General features: G+C 36.1%; 1 protein-coding gene across 3 annotated transcripts in view; it reads left to right on the forward strand.

The window, feature by feature from the left end:
• The window catches only part of Hira (histone cell cycle regulator-like protein), a 429,854-nt gene that overhangs the window by 225,867 nt on the left and 176,662 nt on the right, over nucleotides 1-27,325 (forward strand). For all 3 annotated transcript variants that reach the window (XM_090400974.1, XM_090400975.1, XM_090400976.1), the window contains 2 exons: nucleotides 4,842-4,930; nucleotides 26,107-26,938. In XM_090400974.1, the coding sequence (XP_090257100.1) occupies nucleotides 4,842-4,930; nucleotides 26,107-26,938 (921 nt within the window). The remainder of the gene's footprint in view (nucleotides 1-4,841; nucleotides 4,931-26,106; nucleotides 26,939-27,325) is intronic.

Here is a 27,325-nt window from a genome sequence, read left to right on the forward strand (position 1 = left end):
CCCTTTAGCACGCATGTATGTCAGTTGTATACCATATAAAGTGTTTATTGTTGAAAATTGTCTTAGTTTTCTGCCAGGAAAGCACATTAAAAATCATAAGTGTGTTAATCTCAAGCTGAGCAGTTTATTTTCTGGCGAGTTACATTCAATATGTAATGCTTTTTTGTGTAAAAATTTTATTTTTATAGTAATGGCCACTTAGAGGGCTTTTGCGATATATGATTGAAAACGAAATTAGTGAATTAATTGATGGGGAAATAGATTTAAATGAGGAACTGGTACAATTAATAGATGATGTCGAATCAAATGGCATCTTCGCCATTTGGTTCGATGTTTGTGGTTTGGCAGAACCACAAAGTTCTGCCGAAGACTCTGATTGTGATGAGTTCGTTAAAGAATTCCGTTTAAAGAAATTAGCGGAAGGATTGGACTTGGCAAGAAAGTTAGGAAGTTATTTTATGGATATTGAGTGAATTTTCCGGAGCGCTCCGCTCCGGAAAATTCACGTGACAATTGGATGTTTGTTTAGCTCCATATTATGAACGTAATAAAAAATTGCAGCATAATGGTAAGCAAGGTCTTATTAGTGACTTCTTGATAACTAAACCAGCCAAATTATGCAATGAGAATTATACAAATGATGTCCAAGAGATTTCAAGTGATGATGACATCCAGCCACTCGTAAATAAAGAACATCTACGAAATGTTTGTTTTGAAGACAGTGATGACGATTAAAATATGCACTTTATTGCCTAAAACATTTATGCATTATGTGCAGTGAAGTTTACTTACAATTTGTATTTTTATAAGTTTATACTATGTATTTTGTTTCATAGTTTGTTTTCTTAACTTATATGAATTACTTGAATTAAATAAAAAAATTTTTTGTTGGATATGTCGTTGTTTATATAATTAAAAAAAAAAAGATTTCGAAACATAACCCTACTTTTTCTATGTGATCTGAGTCTCACATAGCGCAGTTTATATAACATGGCATTTCTGTGGAACCTAACATCCGCGTTATATGAGGGTTACCTGTAAACTTTTTTGATTCTCACATTTATTTTTACTTGCTGAGGCTTTTTTTTTACTAAGCTGAGACCAAAATTAGATTTCTTCCATATGCATGTCAGGTTATGTATCAATAATTATCAGGGTGGGGGGACTGAAAAGTTCTGATAAACACCTAGAACAAAAATGATATTAAAGCAACTGGTATAACCACAAAAAGAACATATCTTAAAACCCTTTAACCCTCATGTTTCATCAAATTGTAATAATTTATTCTTGTTCTTCTAGGGATATATAAGGAGACAATTTCAGTTGTCTTTGACCGGGTCTGGCACAAAGGCTTACTGAGCAAATTCCCATCATTTGGAGTGTCTCAGACTTCTGCAGATGGATTGCCAGCTTCCTGTTTGGACGCACACTATGTATGATGGTAGATGGCTCCCTATCCTCTCACCATCTAACTAATGCTGGGGTCCCACAAGATTCGGTTCTCTCACCGACCCTCTTCCTTCTGTATATCAACAACCTACTTCAGTTGACCTCCAGCCCAATACAGTTTTGTAGACGACAGCACATTGCACTTCTCCCTTTCATTTGACAAACCCTACTCTATAGAACTCACTTCAACCCACAGAGCATCAACCACCACTGCCCTTAATTCTGACCTCCAATGGGGGCTCAGATAACATCGTTAACTTTGACACTAGTAAAGTTCTGTCTTATTTCTCACAAAAAAGAACCATTTTTCCCCCAGCATTATTTTTGGTAATACTCAAATTCCCAGACAAGATGAGAGTTCTCTTCTCAGAATTACTCCGACATCAAGCCTCTCCTGGCATAAACACATCACAAACATTGCATCCTCAGCTTCCAAAAAACTAGGTTTTCTCTTTCGCTCAAGATGTTACTTCACCTCAAAACAGCTGTTAACCTTATACAAATCACAAATCTACCCAGCTATCAAATACTGCTCTCACATTTGGAGTGGGGCTCCTAAAAGCTCCCTTAAAATGCTTGACTCAATACACAGGAGAGCAATTAGACTGATAAATGACCCATCTCTCACCAACTCGCTTCCCTCACTTCACATAGATGCTTGGTCTCTGCAATCTGTATATTCTATAAATATTTCCATGGGAAATATTCATCTGAAACAGCATCAATAATTCTCCCACTCTGTACTAAACCTATTGGAACATGTACAGCTGCCGCTCAACATCCTTTCACAGTACACCTCGAAACCCACAGAACAAGTTTCTTTTCTTCCTCCTTCATCCCTGCTATTGCAGTACTGTGGAACAGTCCCCCCCCCCCCGACGTATTTCCCAAGGAATACAACATACAGGCTTTTAAATCAAATGTAAACAAGTTTCTCCTTTCCCAACCCACTACACATATACGGTACTAACGTACTATAGGTTGACCAGCCAACCTCTCGTACATGGGCCCAACATAAAAAATAAAAAATAAAAAAATTCCTTCATGGTGATTATCGCAACTTTTCAGCACATCCTCATATGTTAAGCAAGTACTGTAGTGAGTCACCGATACTCATAATATAAGAATTGTTACAGCCAAAATATGATCAAAGCCAACTGCAGATTACTAGCTTTCCAAATTTGAATGATCAATTAGAGCACTAAAGTTAATAGCAAAAAATGTTCCCAGATCATTATATTTTCTCCCTCTTTTGCTTGGTTTCATAATGTATCATATAGGAAGCTGGAACAGAGAGCAAATGAAAATGGTCAAATAGTTATTGAATTACAGTTTGTCTGTCAAGTGATGAACTTGGGCATGATGAGACTATGTGGTGTATTGGTGAGATTATGTTTGGAGAAACTGATGAGGCCAGCAGTCTTGGAGTTGTGATAAGTTGAAGTTTACAGGTCACATTGCAAAACTTGTAAATACAACGTACTGATGAGGCCAGCTGTTTTGGAGTTGTGATAAGTTGAAGTTCACAGGTCACATTGCAAAACTTGCAAATACAACGTACATCTTAAACATTATGGAAACAACTACATGTTAGAGTAAAACTTTATTTTAATATAAACTAAAATAATCGCTCAACGTTTTGACCTTCACATTAAGGTCATCATTTGGAGTATACACATATATACAAAGCTAAAAAAAGTGCCTAGAGTCCTAAAATCTGGGTTTGCTGAAAAACTTGAATTTAGGGGGCATCCAAATTCTTGGGATTTTTATGTCATCATTATTGTTACGATTAGTTTGGTTAATCAAAATTTCACAAATACAGCTTGGTGGATAATTGCAATGTTGAAATAAACATTGATTTGTAAGGACCTTGATGCAACTGCACCTGGACTACTATGTGCAGATTTGGTCTCCTGCGTTTGGAGTGGTTAAAAAAAACTGGTAATATCAGGATTTTGGAATGTAGATTATGAGGAAAGATTGAGGGTATGTGAAGAACTGCAGACACTGGTAAAACAGGAGGAAGTAGGGTGATATGATTAAGGTCTATAAACTTCTGAAAGGGTGTTATATGTTATCGACTGATGAAATTTTTTGTTATATGGATAGCAGGGCAAGGACTAGGGAGCATCCAATGAAGTTAAGTTTGTGTGCAATTAAGAAAGGGATGAGAGCTAGATTTTTCTCTCGCAAAGCAGTGAGTAAGTGGAACAGTTTGCCCGTTGAAGTAGTGAGTGCATCAAGTATGACAGCTGGTGTGGGTGATCTATGGCCTCCCTCAGTGAATCCTTGACTCACTGGAAGTCTCAAATAATAATTTAATTTCATGACACCAGTTGGGATACAAAGAACTAAGACAGTGGGATAATTTCCTTGGCCTTGTTTGTTGCTTTCCATCCTTTTTCATCACCTCTCATAACCTGTCTTAGTTATGACTTCTTGCTTTTTAAGAAGCTTTTCAGTTAGCATTATATTGATGAAATTTCCTGTATCATTGCATTTAGAATGTTTTTTAATTTGATGTTGAAGATCTCTTTCAGAGATTCATGTGTTGGATGTCTAGAGAACTTCCGTATAGAGCATCTGAAAATAATTGAGTATTATAATTTGAAAATAATTATATTGAAGAATTATTTTATTATTCATTATAAAAATGTTATAATTACGTTTCAAAATAGTTTGACATAGTATTTGAAAATCATGCTATTTTCAAATGTGTGCATTGTTATTATATATTTGTTATTTATTTTTTCCAGTTTGTCATTATATAGCATTGTTTCTTCTGCATATGAAAAAAAAAGTACCAGAATAAGTGTAAATTATAATGCTAATCATAAGAAAGCCAATGCATAATTATTGTTATATACAATTATTATTATTAATTTTTAATATCATGTTTCCTAAATACTTATTCTTTGTTTCTCACTTCTTACAATTATGCATTACAATCCAGTATTGCATCCCTATTTGGCTGCTTGCTGGACATGAAAAATAGGTGAAATAGCATAAACTTGTCTAATATTTAGTCTTTGAAAATAGATTATTCTAACTTTTCTTGGAAATAGTTTTAATTTAAAAAATTCCAAATTTTTAATATTATAGTACTGTGATTAATCATTGTCTTCAGCTAATCACAAGATGGCTAAAAACTACTAACTTTATTTTGCCTTGCATAAAAAAAAAAAAAAATGCATATCTTCTCTTTTTTCAATCTATTCTAGAAGATTTATCATTTATTGCTCATTGAAGGTTTTTTTTTTTGTTTTTTTGTTATTGGAAGGTTAGCTTTTAATTCTTTTATAACATAGTCATCCTGCTGAAATATTTTTTTATTAGAAGGTATTATAGAGAAAATATATGAACTAAATATGGTTTATTATGCAATTTAGGGACCATTAGATAAACAGATTGAAACCCGGATGCCAGATGGCAGGAGAAGGATAACTCCTCTGTTTATTCCACCAGCTCCTGACCTTGGGTAAGTTTACATTCATTATAATGATCCATAATACTGCTATATGATGTTGTGTTTAAGCTAAATAGATTAAAGCTTAGTTGTGTTTTCTAAAGTTAATCAGAGCAGCTTATTTTTATAAAACAAAATCTAAGCTTATATATGTGTGTGTGTGTGTGTGTGTAGGAAAGAAGTGAGCAGATGGTGCGATGCAAAATCAGGTGCATGACAAGCATATGCTATCTCCATTGTAATTCATAACATACATCGCATAATGAAGGAAACTGTTATTAAACCTGATATTATAATAAGGAACTTGATATTATTAGCATTCAGGATTTTGTGATCAGATCTAATCTCGGCTCTTTACTTTATGCAGATGATATACTTTTAAATAAATTCTGTACAAGTCAAGATTCCTTAACTAAATTGAGTAACCCCTGTAACAAATTTGACATATCAGTCAGTCAGCAATACAAAAAGATGAACACTATAAAATAGGCAGGCTGTGGAAAATATCACTGGTATCCTGAATGGAGATTCGTCCTATAGAAAAATTAAAATATTTTGGCTATTTAGGCACAATTGTTAGTGAAGATGTCAAATTGAATATGGAAATAGCAGAATAAGCAAAGCTGGTATGATTGGAAGTCAGCTGAATTTATATGGAATAATAAAAAAATTAGAGAAAGTGTTGAAACTAGTTTTAACTTGTGGATCTGAGAGTTGGGTTAGAAATTAAAACAGCTGATTAAAGACTAGAGACCACAGTTATGAGAGTTCTGAGAAAAATTAGGAGAAAACAGATGTCATCAATGATAGAATCATATTACAATCATATTAAAAACAAAGATATTAGAAAGGAACTTGATATTATTAGCATTCGGGACTTTGTGATCAGATCTAATCTCAGGTGGTGTGGTCAATTAAAGAGAAAAGCATAATAATTTGGAGAAAAATGTTCATAGAAAGTTAATAATATAAACTTTTCATGTAGTACATGAGGCTTCATAGCCTTACTTTGCTTCAGCCATTTGTTTATTTTATTTGTATGGGGTTTATCCCCCCATCCCTTTGGGCGAGGCTTTTTGATCCCACTAATGGAGGATTAAGTATATATATTTTCATCATTATCTCATCCGCTTGGTAACTGGTTGAGCCCACTAAAAAGAATGGTTCTCCACTTATCACGATCTTTGGACATCTCGGTCATGACTCTATAGCTAGATAGATGGGAATGTTCTTTCAGCAACTTTATCCAAGTACTTCTTGGTCGGCCTCCAGGTCTTTTACCTCCTATATATCCATTCAGAGCTAAATATAATCTATGAGGGGCCATTCTCTGAATGTGACCAAACCATCTCAACTGATGCTTAATGGTTATATCTATTATATCATCTGGGAAGTTTAAATCTATTCTGACTTGATCATTGGTCTTGTGTTGCATCCAGTGGAAGTTTAAAATGCCTCAGAAATGATTTTTCTGAGGCATTTTATTTCAAATGCTTGAAGTTTCTTAATTGGTTGTTGAGTTAATCTCCAGGCTTCTGAAGCATCGGTAGCCGAGGGGATGATAATTGTTTTATATAATTTTTATTATATAAAATTAGACTTTGTTGGGATTTTTTTATTTTTCCATATTTTATTTAGTTTATTCATACTGGTCTAACCAAGGTTTAGCCTGTGTTTAGCCTTTTTCCATATTATTGAGGTTACTAGAAATGAGACTACCAAGATAAACATATTTATTAACTTGTTAAAACAGGTGATTTTCGAGATTTATGGAAATATTTTCTTCTTCTCTACCTATCTTCATTATTTTTGTTTTATGAAGATTTATTTTCATACTATAGGTTTTACAGGAGTCATTTAAGATATTAATAGTTTTTTCTAACTGTGGTTTAGAATCTGCTAGGATAATAATATCATCAGTATATTTGATGTGATTAATGTTGGTGCTATTGATTTTTACACCTGGTTCATCAACTATGGTTGATGGTCCATGTGTGGTTCTTGGGGCTGGTTTGCCTGTTCTGAGGGATGAAAAACTTGAATTTCTGGATGAAAAAAAACCTCTACTTCTGTATGAGACAAGCTAACTCACAGATAAAGAACAAACTAGTTTAGTCCATTTGACTGCATCAGCACTTTTAAGAAAAGTTTAAAAAAGTTCTCTTTTCCTTTAAAAGTTAAAAGCGTTTTCTTTATCTTGCTGAGATAAAAGAAAATGCCTATCATGTGTACTCTCTTTGATAAATTGATTGAATGCTGTTAATAAAGCAGAAGTTCTGATACCTAATCTTTTTCCACTTATGAATATGGAATATCCTATAGATCACTTTCTTCCTTCATTATTTTGTTTTTATGTTGCTCCCACCCACAAAAGGTTATTTGCACAACTATAGTGCATTTTGTACCATGGGTGGGCTAATGATTTTTTATCTATTTTTTTTTTCAGTTATTTACCGTAGTCCCCCCCCCCTTATTTGCAGTCAACCCCAGTCTGAAAATATTAAATGGAAAATTTCAGAAATAAACAAGTTATAATTTCATCAGCAAATTAAATATTAGATCCAACATTATTTCAAAGCCAAATGTTTGTCGAAACTATGAGAGTTTCATAAGTTGACCTGAGAGCTTATGAGAATACAATCATCGACATCCCTGAGTTGCCTTAGCTACTTAAGTAGGTAGTGCAACTTGGGGATGCCGATGATTGTGTTCTCGTAAGCTCTCAAGTCAACTTACGAAAATTTCATAGTCTCTACAAACATTCAGCTTTTAAATAATGTGGATCTATTATCCACTTTGCCAATGTGATTTTACATCGCCGAAATGAAGCCATATGGCTCTTTCTTTTAGTAATAGACAGTTACTAAATTGTCTCCAGAGGTAGTCCAACACCAGGGAAACTTGTTGCAAAGGTGGAGAAAGCTACATGCACCTTGCAGCTGTTTGGAAATCAGGAATATCTGGAATTGCGTGCCATTCTGAGTAGTTCCGGTTATCAGATCGACTGTTGTGGTATTGCAATGTTTGTGTTCAAGTAACCCTTATTTTACTTAATAATGGCCCCCAAAGTGCAGGAGTAGTGATGCTGGCAATTTGGATATGCTAAAGAGAAGTCTTTTTTAAAAAAAAAAAGTGTACCGAGGTTGCTAAGATTGATTCCACTCACATTCAGATAACTTTATGTTGTTATAATTATTCTATTTTGTTATTAGTTATAATTTAAAAAAAAAATAAAAAAATATTAGTTATTGTTTTTAATCTCCTACTCTGTCTAAGTTATAAATTAAATTTTATCATAGGTATGTATGTATAGGAAAATACATACATATGTAGTATATATATAGGTTCAGCACTCTTTGTGGTTTCCCCACAGATAATGACTAGAACCGAGATTTAAGTAAAAAGGTTTTAATATAAAGCTGTTACAGGCCGAAACTAGTAGTTTCGGCCTGTAACAGCCTTCATCAGGTGACATTATAAAAGAAAGAAAAAACACTAAACATTGAAGGTTAAAAGACTATGAACAACATAGAGAGTCTCTATACATAATTAGCATGAAAAGGTTGTAGTTGTATTTAAAGCTGTTCTTTTGTTTGTTGCATTGTTGGGAGAGTGCGTGCTTGCAGCATCACATGAACACATGAGGGACATTACTTACAAGAGACAGCGAGCCAGTGCATTATCAAGTCATATCCTTTTCTCGGCTAATCCTAATGATGAAAACCAAAGTCACAAAGCCTGCTGGGAAAAATCTACTAACATCTTCCATTGCAATGATGAACTAGAGAGAAAAATTGTGGAATCTAGAGAAATTATCTTCAATCCTATTCATCTAAATAATAACTTGAGCTACAACCTCCCAGATAGTCCCAGATATGTAATCATGTACTGGCGTTCACATGATGCTGCAAGCACGCACTCTCCCAACAATGCAACAAACGAAAGAACAGCCTTAAATACAACTACAACGTTTTCATGCTAATTATGTATAGAGACTCTCTGTGTTGTTCATAGTCTTTTAACCTTCAATGTTTAGTGCTTTTTTTCTTTTTCTTTCTTTTATAATGTCACCTGATGAAGGCTGTTACAGGCTGAAAGTAGTAGTATTTTTATATTAAAACCTTTTTACTTAAATCTCAGTTCTAGTCATTCAATTCTTCATATAAAAATATATATATATATATATATATATATATATATATATATATGTATATAATATATTTGTATTTTCAATTTATTTATTACATAGTCTGTAAATCCTACTCTAGAGACGAAACATGTAACTTTTTAAAGCCACTTCAGGTCTCCAATAAGCAGGGCAGTGGTCTAATACCAGGTGATGAAATTCATCTTCCACCTACATATAATGTCAGAACCTTAAAAATATTACTGAATGCATAGTCTGAACACCATTTTCTCATGTCCTGTTACAAAGGTGCAGAAGTTTGCTTCTGAGGAAAGGCATCTACAAAATTTACTCTAGAAAACAGAATTCTTATCCTTAATAACAAAATGGAGAACTCCACTCTAAATCGAAAATCTTTAATTCCATGAAAAAACACTGAATCTAACCTGATTCAGCTGGAAAGGTGGAAACAAAGGGTTAACCATGGCTGTGCTTTTAATCTGCTTATACTTGTTTTTCCAGCTGAATCAGGCTATTTCAGCTTGGAAAACAAGATCTACAAACAGATACACTCATGGGTTTTCCCCTCTTTCTCCATCTTTGGCAAACTATTTTTTTAACCATATGGAAAATTCTTTATTTTCATCCATTCATTCCCAAATCGCTGTCTGGTTTCACTGTGTTCTTGTTTTTGTTGTTTGGCCTCATTCTGAAAGTGAACTTACTACTTTTCTACATCAAAAGAATAGCCTTCACCAATGTATTCAATTCACCATAGGAAAAGAAAATGCTGGTAGTTTACCATTCTTGGACATCCTTCTTACTGGCAACAGCCTCCAGTACTTTGTCAACCAGTGTTTATCAGAACCCTACCTTTACTAGCAGATATATATACATCAAAAGTTTGCTCATTATACCTCTCAGAAAATTGGTGTTATCAAATCTTTAATTAATAAAGCACATAAAGTTTGCTCCTCTCCCTCAGGCTTACAATAACTTCTCACTGTACAAACTTAAATGGATTTTTAAGTTAAAGATACAACCTTAAAAATGAGAAGAGAACATGGGAGCATCCATGAAAGTTAAGTTTGTTTGCAGTTAAAAAAGGGATAAGAGTTATGGTTTTCTTTCACAGAGCAGTGAGTAGTTTAGTTTGCCTTTATGGGTAGTGAGGGCATCTAGTGTGAAGGTATGACAGATGGTTTGGGTGATTTATAGCCTCCCTCAATTAGTCCTCGACTCCCTAAAGTTCTCAGATAATAATAAGATGTGAATATTGCTCCAGGAGAGAAGAAACGAACACTATATTGTCACCTGAATTGCCTAGACCAGGATAAACAATATCCACAATATACTTAGAAGGATCGCTAGTGAGGAGAAATCAGAGTTCTTGTAGAGTGGTTACAGTTATCCGGTATTCTTGTAGTCACTTGAACAATTTGCAATAAAATCATTGATGATGATAGCAATGCTTTGGCATCTCTATCTGCTTGATCAGTGCATTTGGGAAAGGAAAGCCATTTGGGATTGTAAACATTAAAATATGCAAGGAAGATGACCTGATTATTAGAAAAGTTGAACTGAAGAAAATATTTAAAGGAAGGTAATTAAGATGTTCAGGAACAGGTTGGAGAGCATTAAAGACAGCAGGTGAATTTGAAAAAATATTCCATAAAAGACCAAGAAAGAGAGATTTTAAGTGAAAAATTCTGCAGTTTTGAACTGAATAAGAGTCAGAGTATGTATGTAATTGAGAAAACTGAGGTCAGTAGCTTGAAGCTGATATTTGAGTTTATTAAGAAAAGTATGGTTTTGCAGACTGGAGATGGAAATGAACATAGTTAATATTAGATGTGGGATTCCTTATGTTTGCAAAATAAATCTTAAAGCTTTGGTAGGATTGCTTTTAATCTATCTACTTCTCGCAATGCGTAAGGGAGCAGACGTGACCAAAGTCACTCCTGCCTAAAGAATATTGTGCAGTCTAATACTTCAATCAACTTCAAGTTTTATACTTGCATAATTGTAAGCACCTGATCTATCGCATTATAAAATTAGTTTTTTAAATTTGCGAAGCTAGACAAAGTTTCTAGTAGCAAGGCTTAGTAGCAAGCTTTCGGATACACTCGGCCGTGATCTATGGTCGATACTTTATGACGTCTCGTGCGCATCGGCAAAAAAAGAATTCGAAAAAATACGAAGTCGACACTTGAAAAAATACGAAAACCTGACAAAGAATTCTACTCCCTTACCACAGCCACCACTCAACACTGTAGTCAACCTCTCGTCGGCAGTTTTAAAGCCTGAAGCACTCACCGCACTTTCACGTAGTCACAATTTGGCCCTAGCTCCAAAAAGAATACCTGCCGAAGAAATCATGATCCAGATAGAACGTGGGATTCGCAACCTGCCTAACCATATCGCCAACAACGTTAGACTGGATGTAGTCGGTGTTCTCACTAAAGCCAAACCTCCAAAAACCAACTTATCCAAAAACGAATATGCAGCCCTACAAGAATTGAAAAACAACAAAAAAATAGTAATCACCAAGGCAGATAAGGGAAACGCCGTAGTGCTCAATCAAAAAGACTACAAGGGTAAGCTAACTGCTTTAGTACTAGACCGTACAACTTACCTCCCCATTGAATATAATCCGACCAGCTCTCAGATTAGAACTCTCCACAGACTCCTTAAGAAGGTCACTTCTTGGCCTGTGGAAGTCACCAACAAACTAAAACCTTATAACTCTAACCCCCCCGATTATATGGACTCCCAAAAATACATAAACAAAATGTGCCATTGCGTCCCATAGTGGATGGCATTGATTCCCCCACATATAAATTAGCCAAAAATTTCGCCAAAACGCTCACACACTACATTGGCAACACACCATCACACACAAAAAACTCAGCCCACTTTAAAGCCAGTATAGAAAACCTCACACTCCAACACACTGACATAATGGTCAGTTTTGACGTCTCCTCCCTATTCACTAATGTCCCACTCAAAGAAACCCTAGAGCTCATCCAAGCCAAGTTTCCTCCCGATATCTCAGCCCTATTTCAGTTCACAATGAACTCAGGCTATTTCATTTGGCAAGGAAAGTTCTACAAACAGATAGAGGGGACAGCCATGGGTTCACCGCTTTCCCCACCCTTGGCCAATTTCTTTATGGAGACATTTGAAGAGAAAGCCTTAAACTCCGCCCCACAAAAACCCACTATTTGGCTTCGTTATGTGGATGATGTATTTGCTATTTGGCCACGTGGCTCAGACACACTCCATTCCTTCCTAACACACTTAAACAACCAACACCCCAGAGTCCAGTTCACCTTAGAAAAAAAGGAAAACAACACCCTCCCCTTCCTAGATACTTTAATCACCCACCAGCTTGATGGATCTTTGGTTTTCTCTGTTCACAGAAAACCCACCCATATTGGCAGATACATTCACCCGCAGTCCCCCCCCCTCACAACAATATGGGGTTATAAAAACACTATATAACAGGGCAAAATTAATCTGCTCAAATGATAAGGCCCTAACTACTGAACTAAACCACATCCTCAACACTTTCTTAGCCAATGGCTATAACCCCAAAAAAATCCAAAAAATACTAAAACCAGTAAACCACAACCCCCCTCCACTATAAAGATTACACCAAGTCTATCACCATCCCCTACATCCAGGGCACCTCTGAGAAAATAACCAATATCCTCAAAAAGTATGACCTTACTTCCTGTTACAGACCATATAAAAAGTTGGCATCCCTTATCCGCTCTACCAAAGACCAACCACTTCCCCTAGACCTACCTGGTGTATACCAGGTCCCTTGCAGCTGCAAATTGTCCTACTTTGGCCAAACAGGCAGAACAACAAATATCAGGATTTCAGAACACCAAGACTACATCCGGTTTCACCAGTACAGCCGCTCTGGACTGGCAGACCATGCCTTAGATACCCACCATAAAATTCATTGGAAGAAAACAAAAATAATTCATCCCAGCAAGTTTAAATGCGAAAGATTATTCAAAGAATCTTCAGCAGCTCTAAAAACGTTCCTAACCTCAACAAATTTGGGTGCATGAAACTACCCCAAATTTGGGAGACTTACATTATGAGAACTTCAGCCCAACTGCCAAGACTACCAAATTAGCCCACATGAGGGCACCATTAGGACTTTAGGAACAATATTAGTTTCTTGCTTTCTTCCTCATTTGCTTTGTGTTAGTGCCTGCGTGCACATACCATATCTTTATGTTCCTGAAGATGGCAATGTGACGTTGCCGAAATATAGAAGTTATTCATTAAAGTTACCTTTAATTAATATACTTTATATGCGTTGTTAATTCCGTAAACTAATTACCAGTTATCTAGACAAAGTTATTTTAAATTTTCATTGTTCCTTGGTTATTGCTATAACGATATGTCCTTGAGTGCTGGGAAATTGTGATAGCTTACGTTTCCCCAGATTCTCCCAAAGCAATGGCCAGTAAAAGCTCAAGCAACCCTAGTATGTCACCACCACCACCAGCAGTCGTTCCACGCCAGAGCTCAGCAGGAATCGGTCCAAGGTTGCAGGATTCCAATAATCAAGGAAAAGACACCAGCCACATCTCCAAAGAAAGAAAAGACATCAGTGTCACCCCCCCCCCCCCCCGACAACAATGGACAAAGGTCAGTACTCTCTCTTATGCCACCATTGTATCTAATACCGCTGCGCAAATTACTACTACTAGGACGATGACCACCATGCGTACAAACGTACAGCTAACAACTGCGTTTCCCCGAGACAACAGAATATAACTTTCGCAATCGGAAATACACCACTAGAAAAGTACCTAGATGCAGTAGTGCAGCATGTTCCACCAAAAAATATAACTCTCATTTCAAGAGTTGCTGGAACTGTACAAATGTACTTTAACAATGCATATTGGTCTGAGATATTAATTGAAAAGGGAATGAACATAGGAGCATGCCATGTGAATGTCTCACAATTGTGCTAGCTCCAACAAAAGTAACGGTGTCGAATGTCCCACTGGAAATAAGCTATCAAATACTTCGCAGATTAATGTCAAAATACGGCTCAGTGACAGGCAAAATCCGAACACTACGAGCCTCTACAACTAGGCCTGGATTCACTCACATCAAGAGCTTTAGAAGACAGGCTCTAATGCACTTTGGTAACAACACAATAGGCTCCATATCTAAAACAATCAACACGGAAATAGATGGAGTACCCTACATCTTTTATATTACTGTCACTGCTCCGTGCTTTTACTGCCACGAAGAAGGTCATGTAAGGAAGTTATGCCCTTACATACCCAAAAATGAGAGACTGGTTAACAATACTACCAACCCTAGTGGATCAGAAAACCAGAAGCAGCAAACCCCTAACCCCAAAAAACAGAGCATTCCTAACAAACTAGAAAAGTCTCGTGGAAACAACTCTCAGTCAAATCCTGAGAAGACAAGATCAAGCGGTGGCACTAATGAAACCCAACTTTCGGAAGAACTTCTACCAACATCAATTAAAAGCAATCCTAGAGGAAAGGAAACAAAAAACAGACAACAAACCAACTCTGATAAAGATAAAAATAACGAAGAGTAGCAAGAAACAAATGCGGAAAAATAGCCAAAGACAAACCAGCACACCTGCAACAGAGAATCTTTGCCTCCAAACATTCGGAACCCTCCCAACACCCTGTTGAGGGGGGGGGATGAAGAAATCGAACTTCTTGAGTCCTCAGATGATGAAGAGGAAACTGGAAATGCAGATCTTCCTCACACTGAAGGCCCTCTAACAAATGAGCAGCTACAGAGCTTTCTTAAAAAAGTTTGAGGCTCTTCGCAAAAGCTGCTGATAGCATATGACTACACTGGCGACATCAATGGCCTTATCACCCAGCTGGAAGAATTAAGAACCATTCTGGCAGGAAAAAGAGGAAGAAAAACCATCAGTCTCGGGAAAAGAATATACTACCTGATCAACAGGCTTGAATCCCAATGGCAGCATAACTATACATAAAAGAAGTGAGGATTACTCCGCCAGACAAAATAAACCCTAAAATAATGAGCACCTTGGTAAACCTTCTCTCATTAAACGCTAGAGGATGTGCCACACCACTGCGAAACAGGCTCGTCCTGTAGCATATCCTTGCCCACTGGCCAGAAATAGTTATGCTGCAGGAAACTAACTTCCATTGCAACAGCAAAGCTTCAGATCAACACTGGAAGAACTGGCCATATACCATGCACCACTGTCCTGCCATACAACTTCATGGATCAGGAGTCAGCATTGGAATCCACAAAAACAGCACCCTAAAATTAGAAATAATCGATACCTTTATTGGGTGTACAATATATGCACTCATTACAACTCAGACAGGAAAGAAAAAACATATTATTGACATATACATACCACAAAGTGAACAGCTTGCAGTGCAGGTACTAGAGTTCATCCGAAACCACCTCAGCAAGGTCAATGACCACCTCATTCTGGCAGGGGATTTCAACTGCACTCTGGATCCTGCAATGGACAGACAACAATGCCAAGAACATCGACACTCACTAGCTCAGCTTTTTCAGGATGTAGTAAATGACTACGAGCTGACTGATACCTTCAGACACCTGAACCCACATGAGGAAAGTGTTCTCCTGGAGGGCCAAAAGTGGTCCTACTAGTGTCTTATACAAGGCATGGCTCGATAGATACTACACATCTACGTACACAATACCCTATGTAAGAAGAGTCACATACCATTCATCTCATGCATCTGATCATGATTCCATCCTTCTGAGCATTTGCATTCCTGGACATACTGGATATTTAATAACAGCCTACTACAGGATACAGAATATCTCAGAACCTCCAAAAACTATATCAAAACTCATAAGAGATGTGCCTACTTCCCAATCAATTTCCGAGTGGTGGTCACTCTTTAAATCCAAAGTCAGGGTATTTACCTATAAATATAGTCACCAGAGGAATTTGAATAAACATTCATTCCTTAAAAATCTGCAACAACAGCAATTACACCATCTGGAATCTGAGGAATACCAGTCCCTAGAAGTCACCATATTCTCACACCTAGAGCACTCTGCAAGAGGAGCACTAATAAGAGCATGACGCAAACACATTAACTTCGCAGATGCACCCACAGTATTTCTTCTCACTGGAAAAACACCAAGAGTGCACCACTATATCTGTTATAACAACAGATAGTGGAAACATGATAGAAAATCATGACAAAATCCTTTTATATACCTTACAGTACTACAAAAATTTATACCAAGCTAACTCAACATCTATGGATGCCACAGATATAATTCTCTCCGATGTGAAAAAACTCTCGCCAGCAACGTGGCATAACACAGAACTCCCCATTGTGCTACACTATTTGACAACTGCCTGCACCTCCTTACCTAAAGATAAATCTCCTGGCATAGACGGGCTCATCACTGAATATTACCAGTCCTTTTGGGAACAGCTTGGACCTATCCTCTACAGAGTATATGTCGACGCCAATACCAATAGCTTCCCACTCAATATGACAACATCTGTCATTAAACTTATTCCAAAGAAAGGAGATGTAAAATAATAACAAAAGCCATTGCCAACAAACTTAAACCCGTTCTGAATGAAATAATAGATAGGCATCAGAGCTATTCCATCCCTGGACGATATATCCACGAAAACCTACACCTCATAAGGGATCTCATAAGCATAGCCAACAACAACAGTGAAACAATGGGTCTTGTAACACCAGACCAAGAAAAAAAGCTTTCGATCACATTGAACATCCCTACCTATTCAGCTGCTTGAAAGCCTTCAACTTTGGCTCAGGCATCATTCATTCTATTAAGATGTTATATGCCAAAGCACACTTTTGCATGAAAATAAACAACAAACTTACCATATTTGTACCATACAGGAGAGGTATTAAACAAGGCTGTCCACTTTCTGGTCCTCTTTACAGAATTACCATTGAATTCTTTTTGTAGATTAAGCATGCTGCTTAGGACATCCCGTCCTAAACTTTCCTACCAAGCGATAACCCTGACAGCATATGCTGATGATGTTACAATTATAGCCTGCAAAGAAGATGATTTCCATAATATACAAACAGCATACCAACAATTCCAAGCAGCATCAGGAGCAAAACTGAATGCACATAAAACCACAGGACTGTGATGTGGCAAATGGAAAAACCGAACCGATTTCCCAATGTCTGGTCACTGGTCCACAGATGGAAACAAGTACCTGGGGATTTACCTAGGAAACACGCCCTCTTATGTGGATAAGAACTGGGAAATACTAATTGAACGTTTCAAGCATGTACTAGGAAAGTGGCAGCAATACGAACCTCTGCCTCCACAAGAGGGAGAACAATAATTGTTAACCAAATAGCCACCAATGTCCTTTGGCATACATTAAAGATTCTCATGCCACCAGTGCAATTTATCAAACAAATACAGTCAACCATCTATCGATTCATATGGAACAAAACAAACTGACTTTCCTACTCCATGCTATGTACTTCTCTCAAAGATGGAGGACAAAACTCTTTCTCCACAACCTTAAGAATGACAATGGCACATGTACCAGTGAATCTAACAAACTTCTACAAAGACGCCCTTTGAAGATGGAAGAAGCTAAACCTCCAAGACACAGTGAATACAGCATTCCTGCCTGAAATTCTCATGGAACCCATCTTCCATAGCATGATGGTAAGAAACCCGATCACTCAGAAAGAGATTTTCTTTCCTCCATGAAGCTGGCGAGGCATATCTTGGGTGATGTTCTTTCTCTGAACCTCACCTGGCACTCTCCAACATCGCTCGAAAACCTGGAATACGAGAATCAGGCTGAGCAGACACACACTACAAAATCCGCTTTTCGAGCTGCTATGCCTGATAGTATAATGGAAGAGGGGCTCAGCCCTCCTGACTCAGAAGATCCGGTGCCTATCTTTCTGATAAAAATTAATAATTTATGGGAAAAACTTACACCCAACAACATCAACAAAATCTACAGCAGTCTGGCACAACAGTCAAATCAAAGAGCTTTATTGGAAAATCCTGCATCATCATCCTGCCAAACACTATTTCAATAGGACCTACCATACTGCACAAGAGCCACCAAACCCAATGCAGATATTCAATGGGAAATGTGGCACAATGTATTACCCACTCCAACTATATTACGAAAATTTAACCTGGATGTCTCAGATAAGTGCCTGTTCTGCTACCGATCAGGAACAGTCCAGCATATCTACTTGGAATATCCAGTCAACACACAATTAATCTGTTTTTCTCGGGAAACGGCAGCTCTCACCTGTGGTGGTTTTCATACAGAAGAGGAGTATTTCAATCTCGTCCATGAAGAGTCAAATAATCATTCATTCTACAATTACCTCTTCATCACTGCGAAAGCGATAATATACAGCTTCTACCTTAGACATACAAGACCAGACAGCAACTTCACAGAGAGAGGCATCTGACGAACTCCTTGCAGCCTTGAAACAAAAGGTGAGGAGTCAGAACCTACACAAGCATCACCACCACAGGCAAAACAACACCTTAGATCTTTTCCACCATGACTGGAATTCACGGAATCAACTCCTGGCTGAGCAGGACGGCTGCATCATAGTCCACTTTCCAGCATAGAAGTGACGTCCCCCCCTCCCCAAAGAAAGGGGGAAGAAAGTTTTTTTTGTGCTTAACAGTGCGAATAATAATCAGCTGTCACTTTCATGTAAATAGATAATATTGTCCTATAGCAACTGTTATGTTCTTCCACATATGTCAGATTTTATGTTCTCTATACAGTATCATGTCAAAATAACTGTTAATGGCTTAAATTAAAAAAAAAAAAATGTAATTCATCTTATAACTGATATCTTTATGTAACATACCTCAACAAGAGTATGAGCATGTAACCTCTCTGCCTGACTGCAGAGAACCAAAACCAGTTAATCTTGTACATAAGATTGTTATGTTTACAATAAAAAAAAATATATAAAAAAACTATATATATATATATATATATATTTCTTGCTTGACTTTTCAGTGGTTGAGTTAAAATTGGGATACATGAAATATACAGTATTGGTATGATCTTGAGAATACCAATAGACAATTTATATCTCCATATTTGTATCTCTGTCAGTGTCTCCACTCCATATGGGAAGTACTTGGACACTATTCAACCACTCCTTGCAGAATAGCAGCAAAAGTATTTGTTAGTTGACATGAAAATTCTAAAGGTATTACAGCAATCCCTCGATTAGTGCGCCTAATGCGTTCCTTAAAACAGGTGCATTAATCGGAAATGCACTAATCGAATATAATAACCTATGGGGAAAAGTATAATTCGTTCCTCAAATTTCTTTTAGAACCTTAATTTTTTTTATAAAAGAATTAAGGTGTGTCTCAGGGCCTAGTTAAAGGAAAACCATGAAGCTGAAAGACAATAAAACATTCAGAATATAAATGTTATTATTCTACTTCTTAACAAAAAGAATTGAGCTAACGTAGTTTGGCGAGCATTTTGTTTCTTTTTTTTCATACGACTGACGGTATGGCCCTATTGCCTCTTCTACTCTTCTGCAAATTTTACTGCTTCTCTCTTCATCAGGGTCAGCCTCTAAGCATTGCTGCTTAAAAACTTTGATTGTACGAAAATTATTTTCAAATTGTTTCTGTGAAATCTTCTTTGGCTGACTATCAGTGGTTAAATTTTCTTCATATTCTTCGGGATCTTCCCACTGTGCATCTAAACTTGGCAGGTCAGAATCACTCAATTCTTCAGAATGAGATTTAATTAACTCTTGGACGTTATCATCGTCAATCTCATCATAAACCAGTTCTTGCCGATGTTGGCAATTTTCTCAACAGCATTATCTATTTCATTTGAAAAGCTTCCAAACAGCTCACATATTGCTAGCAATAATTTCATTCCAATATTGATGAATATTTTCAGTAGCAGATTTAACATTAAATTTCTTCCAGAATTCTACTAATGTCATATAATGTTGCTTCTATTGCCTGTTTAAATGTTCTTCTCAGGTGGTATGCCTTAAAGGTTGCGATAATCCCCTGATCCATAGATTGTATGAGAGAAGTTGTATTTGGCGGTAGAAATTTGGAACATAGTATACATGGAAGTAGTGTAGTATGCCATTAAAAATAACTTTGTAAAATGTTTTAAATCGATAATTAAATTATTTTATTTCATTCTGGTGAGTGATTTTTTAAAATAGTTAGCCATAAAAATGTATAGATAGAAAATTTTTAAAATCTGTAACAAAGATTTGCGCCCATATATATCTTATTTTTAAAATGTATATGGGCGCACTAATCGAATTTTAGAGGTGCACTAATCGAATTTGGGTATCAAAAAAAAAAATGACGCACTAATCGAGGAATTATTATACTATTAAACTTGGTCCAGTGTGTTGTCTGTCAGCTGATCTACAAAAATAACCGCTTTAAAGCTGTATGCGTGAAAAGAAGAAATGCTGAGGTCTCTCCGTTCTGTGTAACATAACTCTGAAAACATCACTCATATTGAAGGTTGGAAGAAATGGGGGAGAAAGTAAACTAGGTCTTTGTTCTGGAATCCAGACTTGATTTTTAGCTGTTTTGAGCTCATCAGCAAAGTGGTGATATTATACCATGCAATGAAGCTCATTTACCACCTAATGTGCCTAGTATCATAATGCCTTTTATTAGCATTTGATTAAGGCTTAGGCTGAACACCAATGCCACAACTGTTATTGAAGGTCATCTCATAACTTTTCTGGTTAGTTTTGAAACTTTAGTTACAGCTAGATAGAAATAGAGGGTATTAAAGATCCAACCTTATTTCATATCCAAAAGGGAAAAAAAAAAAAGAAAACTTTAAAAATTTAGATAATTGACTGGAGAACTTGTAAGAATGAAATCTTCTGCATCAGAGTTGCCTTAGCCTGCACTAAAAAGACATGAGCACTATCCTGACATTCTTCTGGTCACATTTTGTTAGTGCTTTTAATAAAGGTTTCACTGTCCTGACAGCTGTTTTAATTTGTTATTTCTCCTCAGAGACCAGATAGAAACTTTAAAAGGTCAGAAACCCCTCATTCAGTACCCAAGCAATCCATTGTCAGAAAGTTGTATTTTACATAAGTAAATTTGCAGTTGGTACATAAATTTGCTATAATCAAAAGAAGAGCCAAACAGCTTCATTTCAGTGATGTTAAATTGATAGAAATAGGGATGTTTAGGATCTAACCTTATTTCTTAACTGAAGAAGAAAAACAAAATAGAAACTTTGAAAGTTTCAAAAATGCAACTCTGACATTGGATTGCTTTGGCATTGATTGAGAGTTCTTGACCTATTTAAGGTACCTTAATAGGGCAAGAACTTATTACAGTTCTTCTATTAAGGTCTCTAATGAGAACCAGCAATTTGAAAGAGCTGTCAGGCCAGTGAAATCTTTATCAAAAGCAATAATAGAAGACAACTATACGGACATCTGGGTAATACTTCTTTTAAGTAGTGCAAGCTGATTTAGCTCCAGTGCCAAGGATTGCATTATAAGCTCTCTGGTGAATTTTTGAAACTTAATTTTTTTTTTCTCTGAAAAAATGTTGGATGTTTAATATTCCCTATTTCTGTCTATTTAACATTACTGAAATGAAACTTTGTGGCTCTTCTTTTGATTATTATAAGTTTCAGCTATTTTGACCATGGAATAATAATGGATTTTTCACATGTTTTCATTTCAGTAGATTTATATTGTCAAACTGAAGCCTTTATTCTCTTCAACAAATCAAAATTCTAATTTTTTTTTTTTTTTTTGTCTCTTATTGTTCATTTTTATGCTAACAGTTGGGAAAATACCATATTTTTCAGTGTATAAGACGCACCAAGAAATTTAATACAATTTTCTGGAAAAAACCTAAAACCCAACACAAAATATCTCAACACATCAACTCAGTACTGATAAACATCGGTAACTGATTACTCGGATAAGATATTATGAAACTTGAATAGGGACTCCCTGTTCTTAGCCAATGACGCGCTAGAAGTCACATGAAGGTCATGCATCAATTTGATTGCACCATTAACCGCCTACAAAGATCTTGGAACAGAAAAGGAAGTGTGTATGACTTTGAAAAGAGGAAACAATCTTTACCTTCATTATATAAGACGCACCCCATTTTTAAGATGAATTTTTAATAAAAGGTAAAAAAGTGCATCTTATACACTGGAAAATACGGTAAGCAAATTATCTTCCTTAGATTAGCTGCTCCAATGGCCAACTTTCTCATTGTAGGAAAAGTATATACATTATTGTTATATCCTCATATGTAGGTAAAAGGAGCATGTGCACACCTCCTTTTCTTCCTTAAGTCAGGAAATCATTGAAAAACTTTTTTTTTTTAAATCTTGGTATGATAACTCTAGACACCTTATCAAGGCTGATGAAGAGGAATACCAGAAGTTATGGCATTATGTTTCCTCAACACTTTAGAAGCCACAAAGTTTAAGGGTACTTTCTTTTAAGTAATAGTGTCACTACAATCCTGCTTGAAACATTGATTTCATCATAGTCATCAAATTACTGATATGTATCCTCAGGATGACGTACAGCATATTATTGATAGTACTACATGAATACTTACATCATTACTAACTTCAATCGACAATTTTCCTCCAGATTAATGTGCTTGTCATGACTCCAGTTTTATCAGATCATATATTTCTGTCTTCTAAGGCACTTTTTACTGTATCAGTCCACCTTGTTCTTGGTTTTCCTCCAGGTCTTTTTCCTGCCAGCCTGGCAAAAACACTTGGTTTGCTAATTTTTCTTCTTCCATTCTGTTTAAGTGACTCTACCACCTGAGATAGCTCTGCTAAGATATTCCTGCATTCTAACAATGTTAAGTTCTTTCTTAATATCCTTGTTTTTTATATGATATTATCATTAATACCATCTGTTCACTCCCCTAATCTTTCTCAGATCCACAAGTTAAAATTGGTTTGAATGCTGTCGTGCATACAGCTAATTTATGTTTTGAGTTTTCAAAACACTAACTGTAGTGATTACGTGTAACTATAACACATAATGGCAACTCATTTTTATCACTTCATGACTAAATTGAAAACTGGAAGTTTGTCATGTAGTGGAGCATGAGTGGAGTAAAAAGAACCCTATACTCTTGCTGTGAGAGAAATTAAATTTTGGAACTTGAAAGAAATATTTATGAAGTCTTTCATATTAAAAGAAAAATGTTTAAAACTTATCAACCATGGTATTATGACAACGGCAACAGAAGAACAGTTGGAGTGAACCTTAAAGGAGATAAAAGGAGGGAAGAAAGTGAAGATAATCTGCCTACATAAGATAATCAGTAACTAAAATTGCAACTGTTTCAATGATTCTTTAAAAGAGAATGCCGTAGTATTCAAATTAACGATTTCAGATCAAGAAGTTTTATATCCAACTGGAAATAAAACCTCTAATGAATTCATTGGCAACCAACAGAACAAGACATTTAATAAAATAAAATAAATTATGCAAAAAAAATACATATTTTAAATGCATTTAAAACGAGGCCAAAAATTCACTTGCCACTTGTTTCTGTTTACTCGTCTGTGTAGTGAGCAAGTGGATTTCTGGGGCCCTGGAGAAATACTTTTGTAATTCTCGCATTGTTTTATTTCCCTTTTTATAGGTGGTACTATGAGAACTCTACTCCAGTCATCTGGAATTCAACCACCTGTCCAAGCCTTCTGAATTATTCAGTATAGCCACTGTAAAACTGTTTTTTTTTTTAATATCTCCATACATGAGCATTTCTGGTCGAATACTCCAGCAGCCTTTCCACATTTCAGGTTTTAGATGGATTTTTCTACTTCAAGTATTGATATATTTTCCTGCTTGCATGCCTGTTGAGTGTAACAGGCGTGTAAGCTTTCTCAATAGCTTCTAGAATATTTTGTCCCCTTTCTGATATTTATTTTCTGTGGTCTTACCAAAGTCTTCCCATGACTTGTTTTCGCATTTCTTTGCTTTCTTACATTTTTCTCTGTATTCTGTAAAAGCACAAAATGATTTACATGTCAGGAACTTTTGACATGCTTTCTTCTTTTCCTTCACTGCCCTTTAACTTCCTTGGCCACCATGGAGTTCTGATTTTTCTATCCTTCCAGACAGCCTCACCACATGCTTCTCTGGCTGAATCAGTCAGTTTCCATTAGGGATTGCCACTGAGTTTCAAAGGGTTTGGTTCTTGTTTTCAAACTCTTTCATTTTTTTTCTTGAACAATGTATATTTTTGTTCACAGTTCACATCTAAAAGCTGCTCAACTTTGATTCATTTTAAAACTTTCTTACACACTCTTCTCTTCAAAATGAAATTGAATTTTATCTTGTTGAAGACTAAATGGTGATCACTTCCAGTTTCAGATCCTCTGTATATCCTTGTGTCCTGAACCAGTGGGAAAACCACTATCAACTATAACATAGTCAATGAGACCGCTTATTTCTTGCATCTTCTCTCCATGTGAATGTGCATATTTTTATGTTGGAACATGATGTTAGTAATAATTAGTCCATGTCATGAAAAGAAATCTAGCAGGTACTTACCATTATTATTAGCTTTGCTCTTTTCTCCAAAATTTTCCCCAAACATTTCTGAATGTTGGATAACCATTTCCAACTTTGCTGTTTAATCTCCAACGAGGAGATGTACAGCAATATCTGATTTATATAAATATGATTTTCTTTCTTTAAATCAGCATAATATCTGATAACCAATTAGGCATGAATCTTGTTTACTAATTAAAGTTTTGTTTGTGTCAGAAATGATGACGCCTTTGTTGATTGATTTAGAAAATGAAATGTATTTAAAAAAATCAGAGATTTATTGAATGATGTGCTTATTCAGATCTCACGTCTTTGAATGAATGAACCACTTTTCTCAAAGCAGTGATGTTAATAATGAGTACCCTGGATATTTATAATTATATTCAGTGTGCATTGTAAATGTGATAAGGTTTGCAACCTAATGATTAGTGGGCACACTTTATGATTAATCTGTACTGGAAATTTGACATAAAGGAATTAGTTCTACACAATATCACTAAAGGGTGTCACAGTTCTTTTTGTTGACTAGTTAGTTGTTTAGTTAAGTAATTTAGCTAGTCTTATACTGAAGTCTTTCCACTGTTGGGAAACTTTAATCTGTTTAGAATGAACAGTTCCACACAACCTTAGAATACTGGTTCCACATTTGTGGGACCATGTAAACATTCTCTCAGAATTCTTGATGACCTCTCTCACTGACTCCCTTCTGTCACTTTCCAACAGATGCTCTGTTGCTGCATATAAATGCATGTAGAAGACATTTCCATAGGTGCTGCTCTGCTGAATAGGCTACTGCCATCCTTCTACTTTCCTCATACTCATATATGAACACAACCAACTGCTAGCCAACACCCATATACAGTTAATTTCAAAGCCCATCAAACCAACTTCTCATTCTCTACCTTCATTTCTTTCACCTCCGCTCTATTTTAACAATCTTCCCCCATGCTTTTTTCTCCTATGATTACAACTGCCAGGTTTTCAAATAATAATAAATTTCTTTCTTTCTTCTAACCACTTGTCCTACATGGTATCATAGGTCTTGGGACCTCTCATGTATGGAACTGACACACACATACAAAAACAAGCTTCATGATCTGAATTGTTTTGACATAAGCATAAATAAATGATAATGGCAGCATTGTTACTTTGGATCCTGTGTCAACATAACTGTCATGGGAAGATGCACTGTTGCACATGTATACAGATAATCATTGTTTAAAGTTGATTGTTTTTATTCTGGGAAAAAAAAAGCATCCACCTTGTCATGTTTGCTTTCGTTATTAAATGCTCTTGCTTCATTTTTAAACTTTGATCAGGTCATTTAAAAATATCAGATTCTGGAGGGTTTTATATTGCTTTGTTTAAAATATGTAACGTTTATTTGTTCCTCTCTTAACTTTCTTTCATTTTCTTTTTTATAGAGATATACCACTTCCATTCAATTCCCGAGGTAGTCCAACTTTCAGTTCCTCTTCTGAAAGCAAGAGTAAAATCATCATTGAAAAGAGAGACGAAACTGTTGTTAGTACTGCTCAGCCTACAGTAACAGCACAACCTGTTTTGGATGCAACAACCTTGGTAGTAACTCCAAATACAAATGTGACTACTACTTTTCCTGCTACTGTTACCACTAGTTCCGTTACAACTGCTTCCACTCCTCCTCCTGCTGTTACTACTGTTGTTGCTACTACTACTACTACATCTGCAACTACCAACATTACCACCACTACTAGTACTGCCACTCCTGTTAATAATTGTGCTTCTATTGTAAATAATAGTGCATCTGCTGCCACGACTACTACTGGTATTACCACTACTTCTGGTGCTGTAACTACTGTCCATACTACTACAACTACTTCTTCTACTACTACTTCAACTGCTTCTGTTACTAGTGCTGCTGATGTTATTAGTACTGTTGTTTCGAATACCATAACTGTTGTTACAACTAGTGCTACTGTCACAACTACTGCTGCCATTAATACAACACCCATCACCACTCCCACATCTTCTGTCAATACCATCACTACTCCTGCAAATGTTGTTGCTATTCCTGCAAATGTAACTAGTAATTCTGTGATTACTCCCGCAGTTATTACAACAACAACAGCAACCAGCACCACAGCTACTATCATGCCAATGCCAACTGTTGCCATTACTACTTCTACTGTATCTGCAATCATCACTACCATGGCTGCCCTTAACCACTCAACCCATAATCAGGCAACTTCTCAAATAACACCTCCTGAACCCAAGGTAAATGTTTTTAATATATAAATTTAGATGATGTATTCAATTAAGATCTAATTGTCGTTAGATATATGCATCTTCCATGTGACTGGTTGACTGATCAAAATGTTTACTCACTTTGTTCAGGTCTAGGAAGGTTGAAATTTTACACAAAAATCACTTTTGGCACACACAACAAATTGAGTTTAAGTTGTCAGAATTTTTTTTTTTGGGGGGGGGGGGGGGAATTTTCCAAAAGCATATTTAAAATTTCTTTAACCTGAAAATGGTCCAGGATATCAAGATGGGACTTTTCCATTGTGTAGGACTTTAAAAATAAGTGTGTGTGTGTGTGTGAGAGAGAGAGTAATATTTTTTAAGCAATTCCATTTATACTACCTCTCTTTTTTTAGC

Source organism: Typopeltis vanoorti, chromosome 11 (assembly GCF_054136105.1).
Source record: "Typopeltis vanoorti isolate ZY-2024b chromosome 11, IOZ_Tvanoo_1.0, whole genome shotgun sequence".
NCBI classification, from domain to species: domain Eukaryota; kingdom Metazoa; phylum Arthropoda; class Arachnida; order Uropygi; family Thelyphonidae; genus Typopeltis; species Typopeltis vanoorti.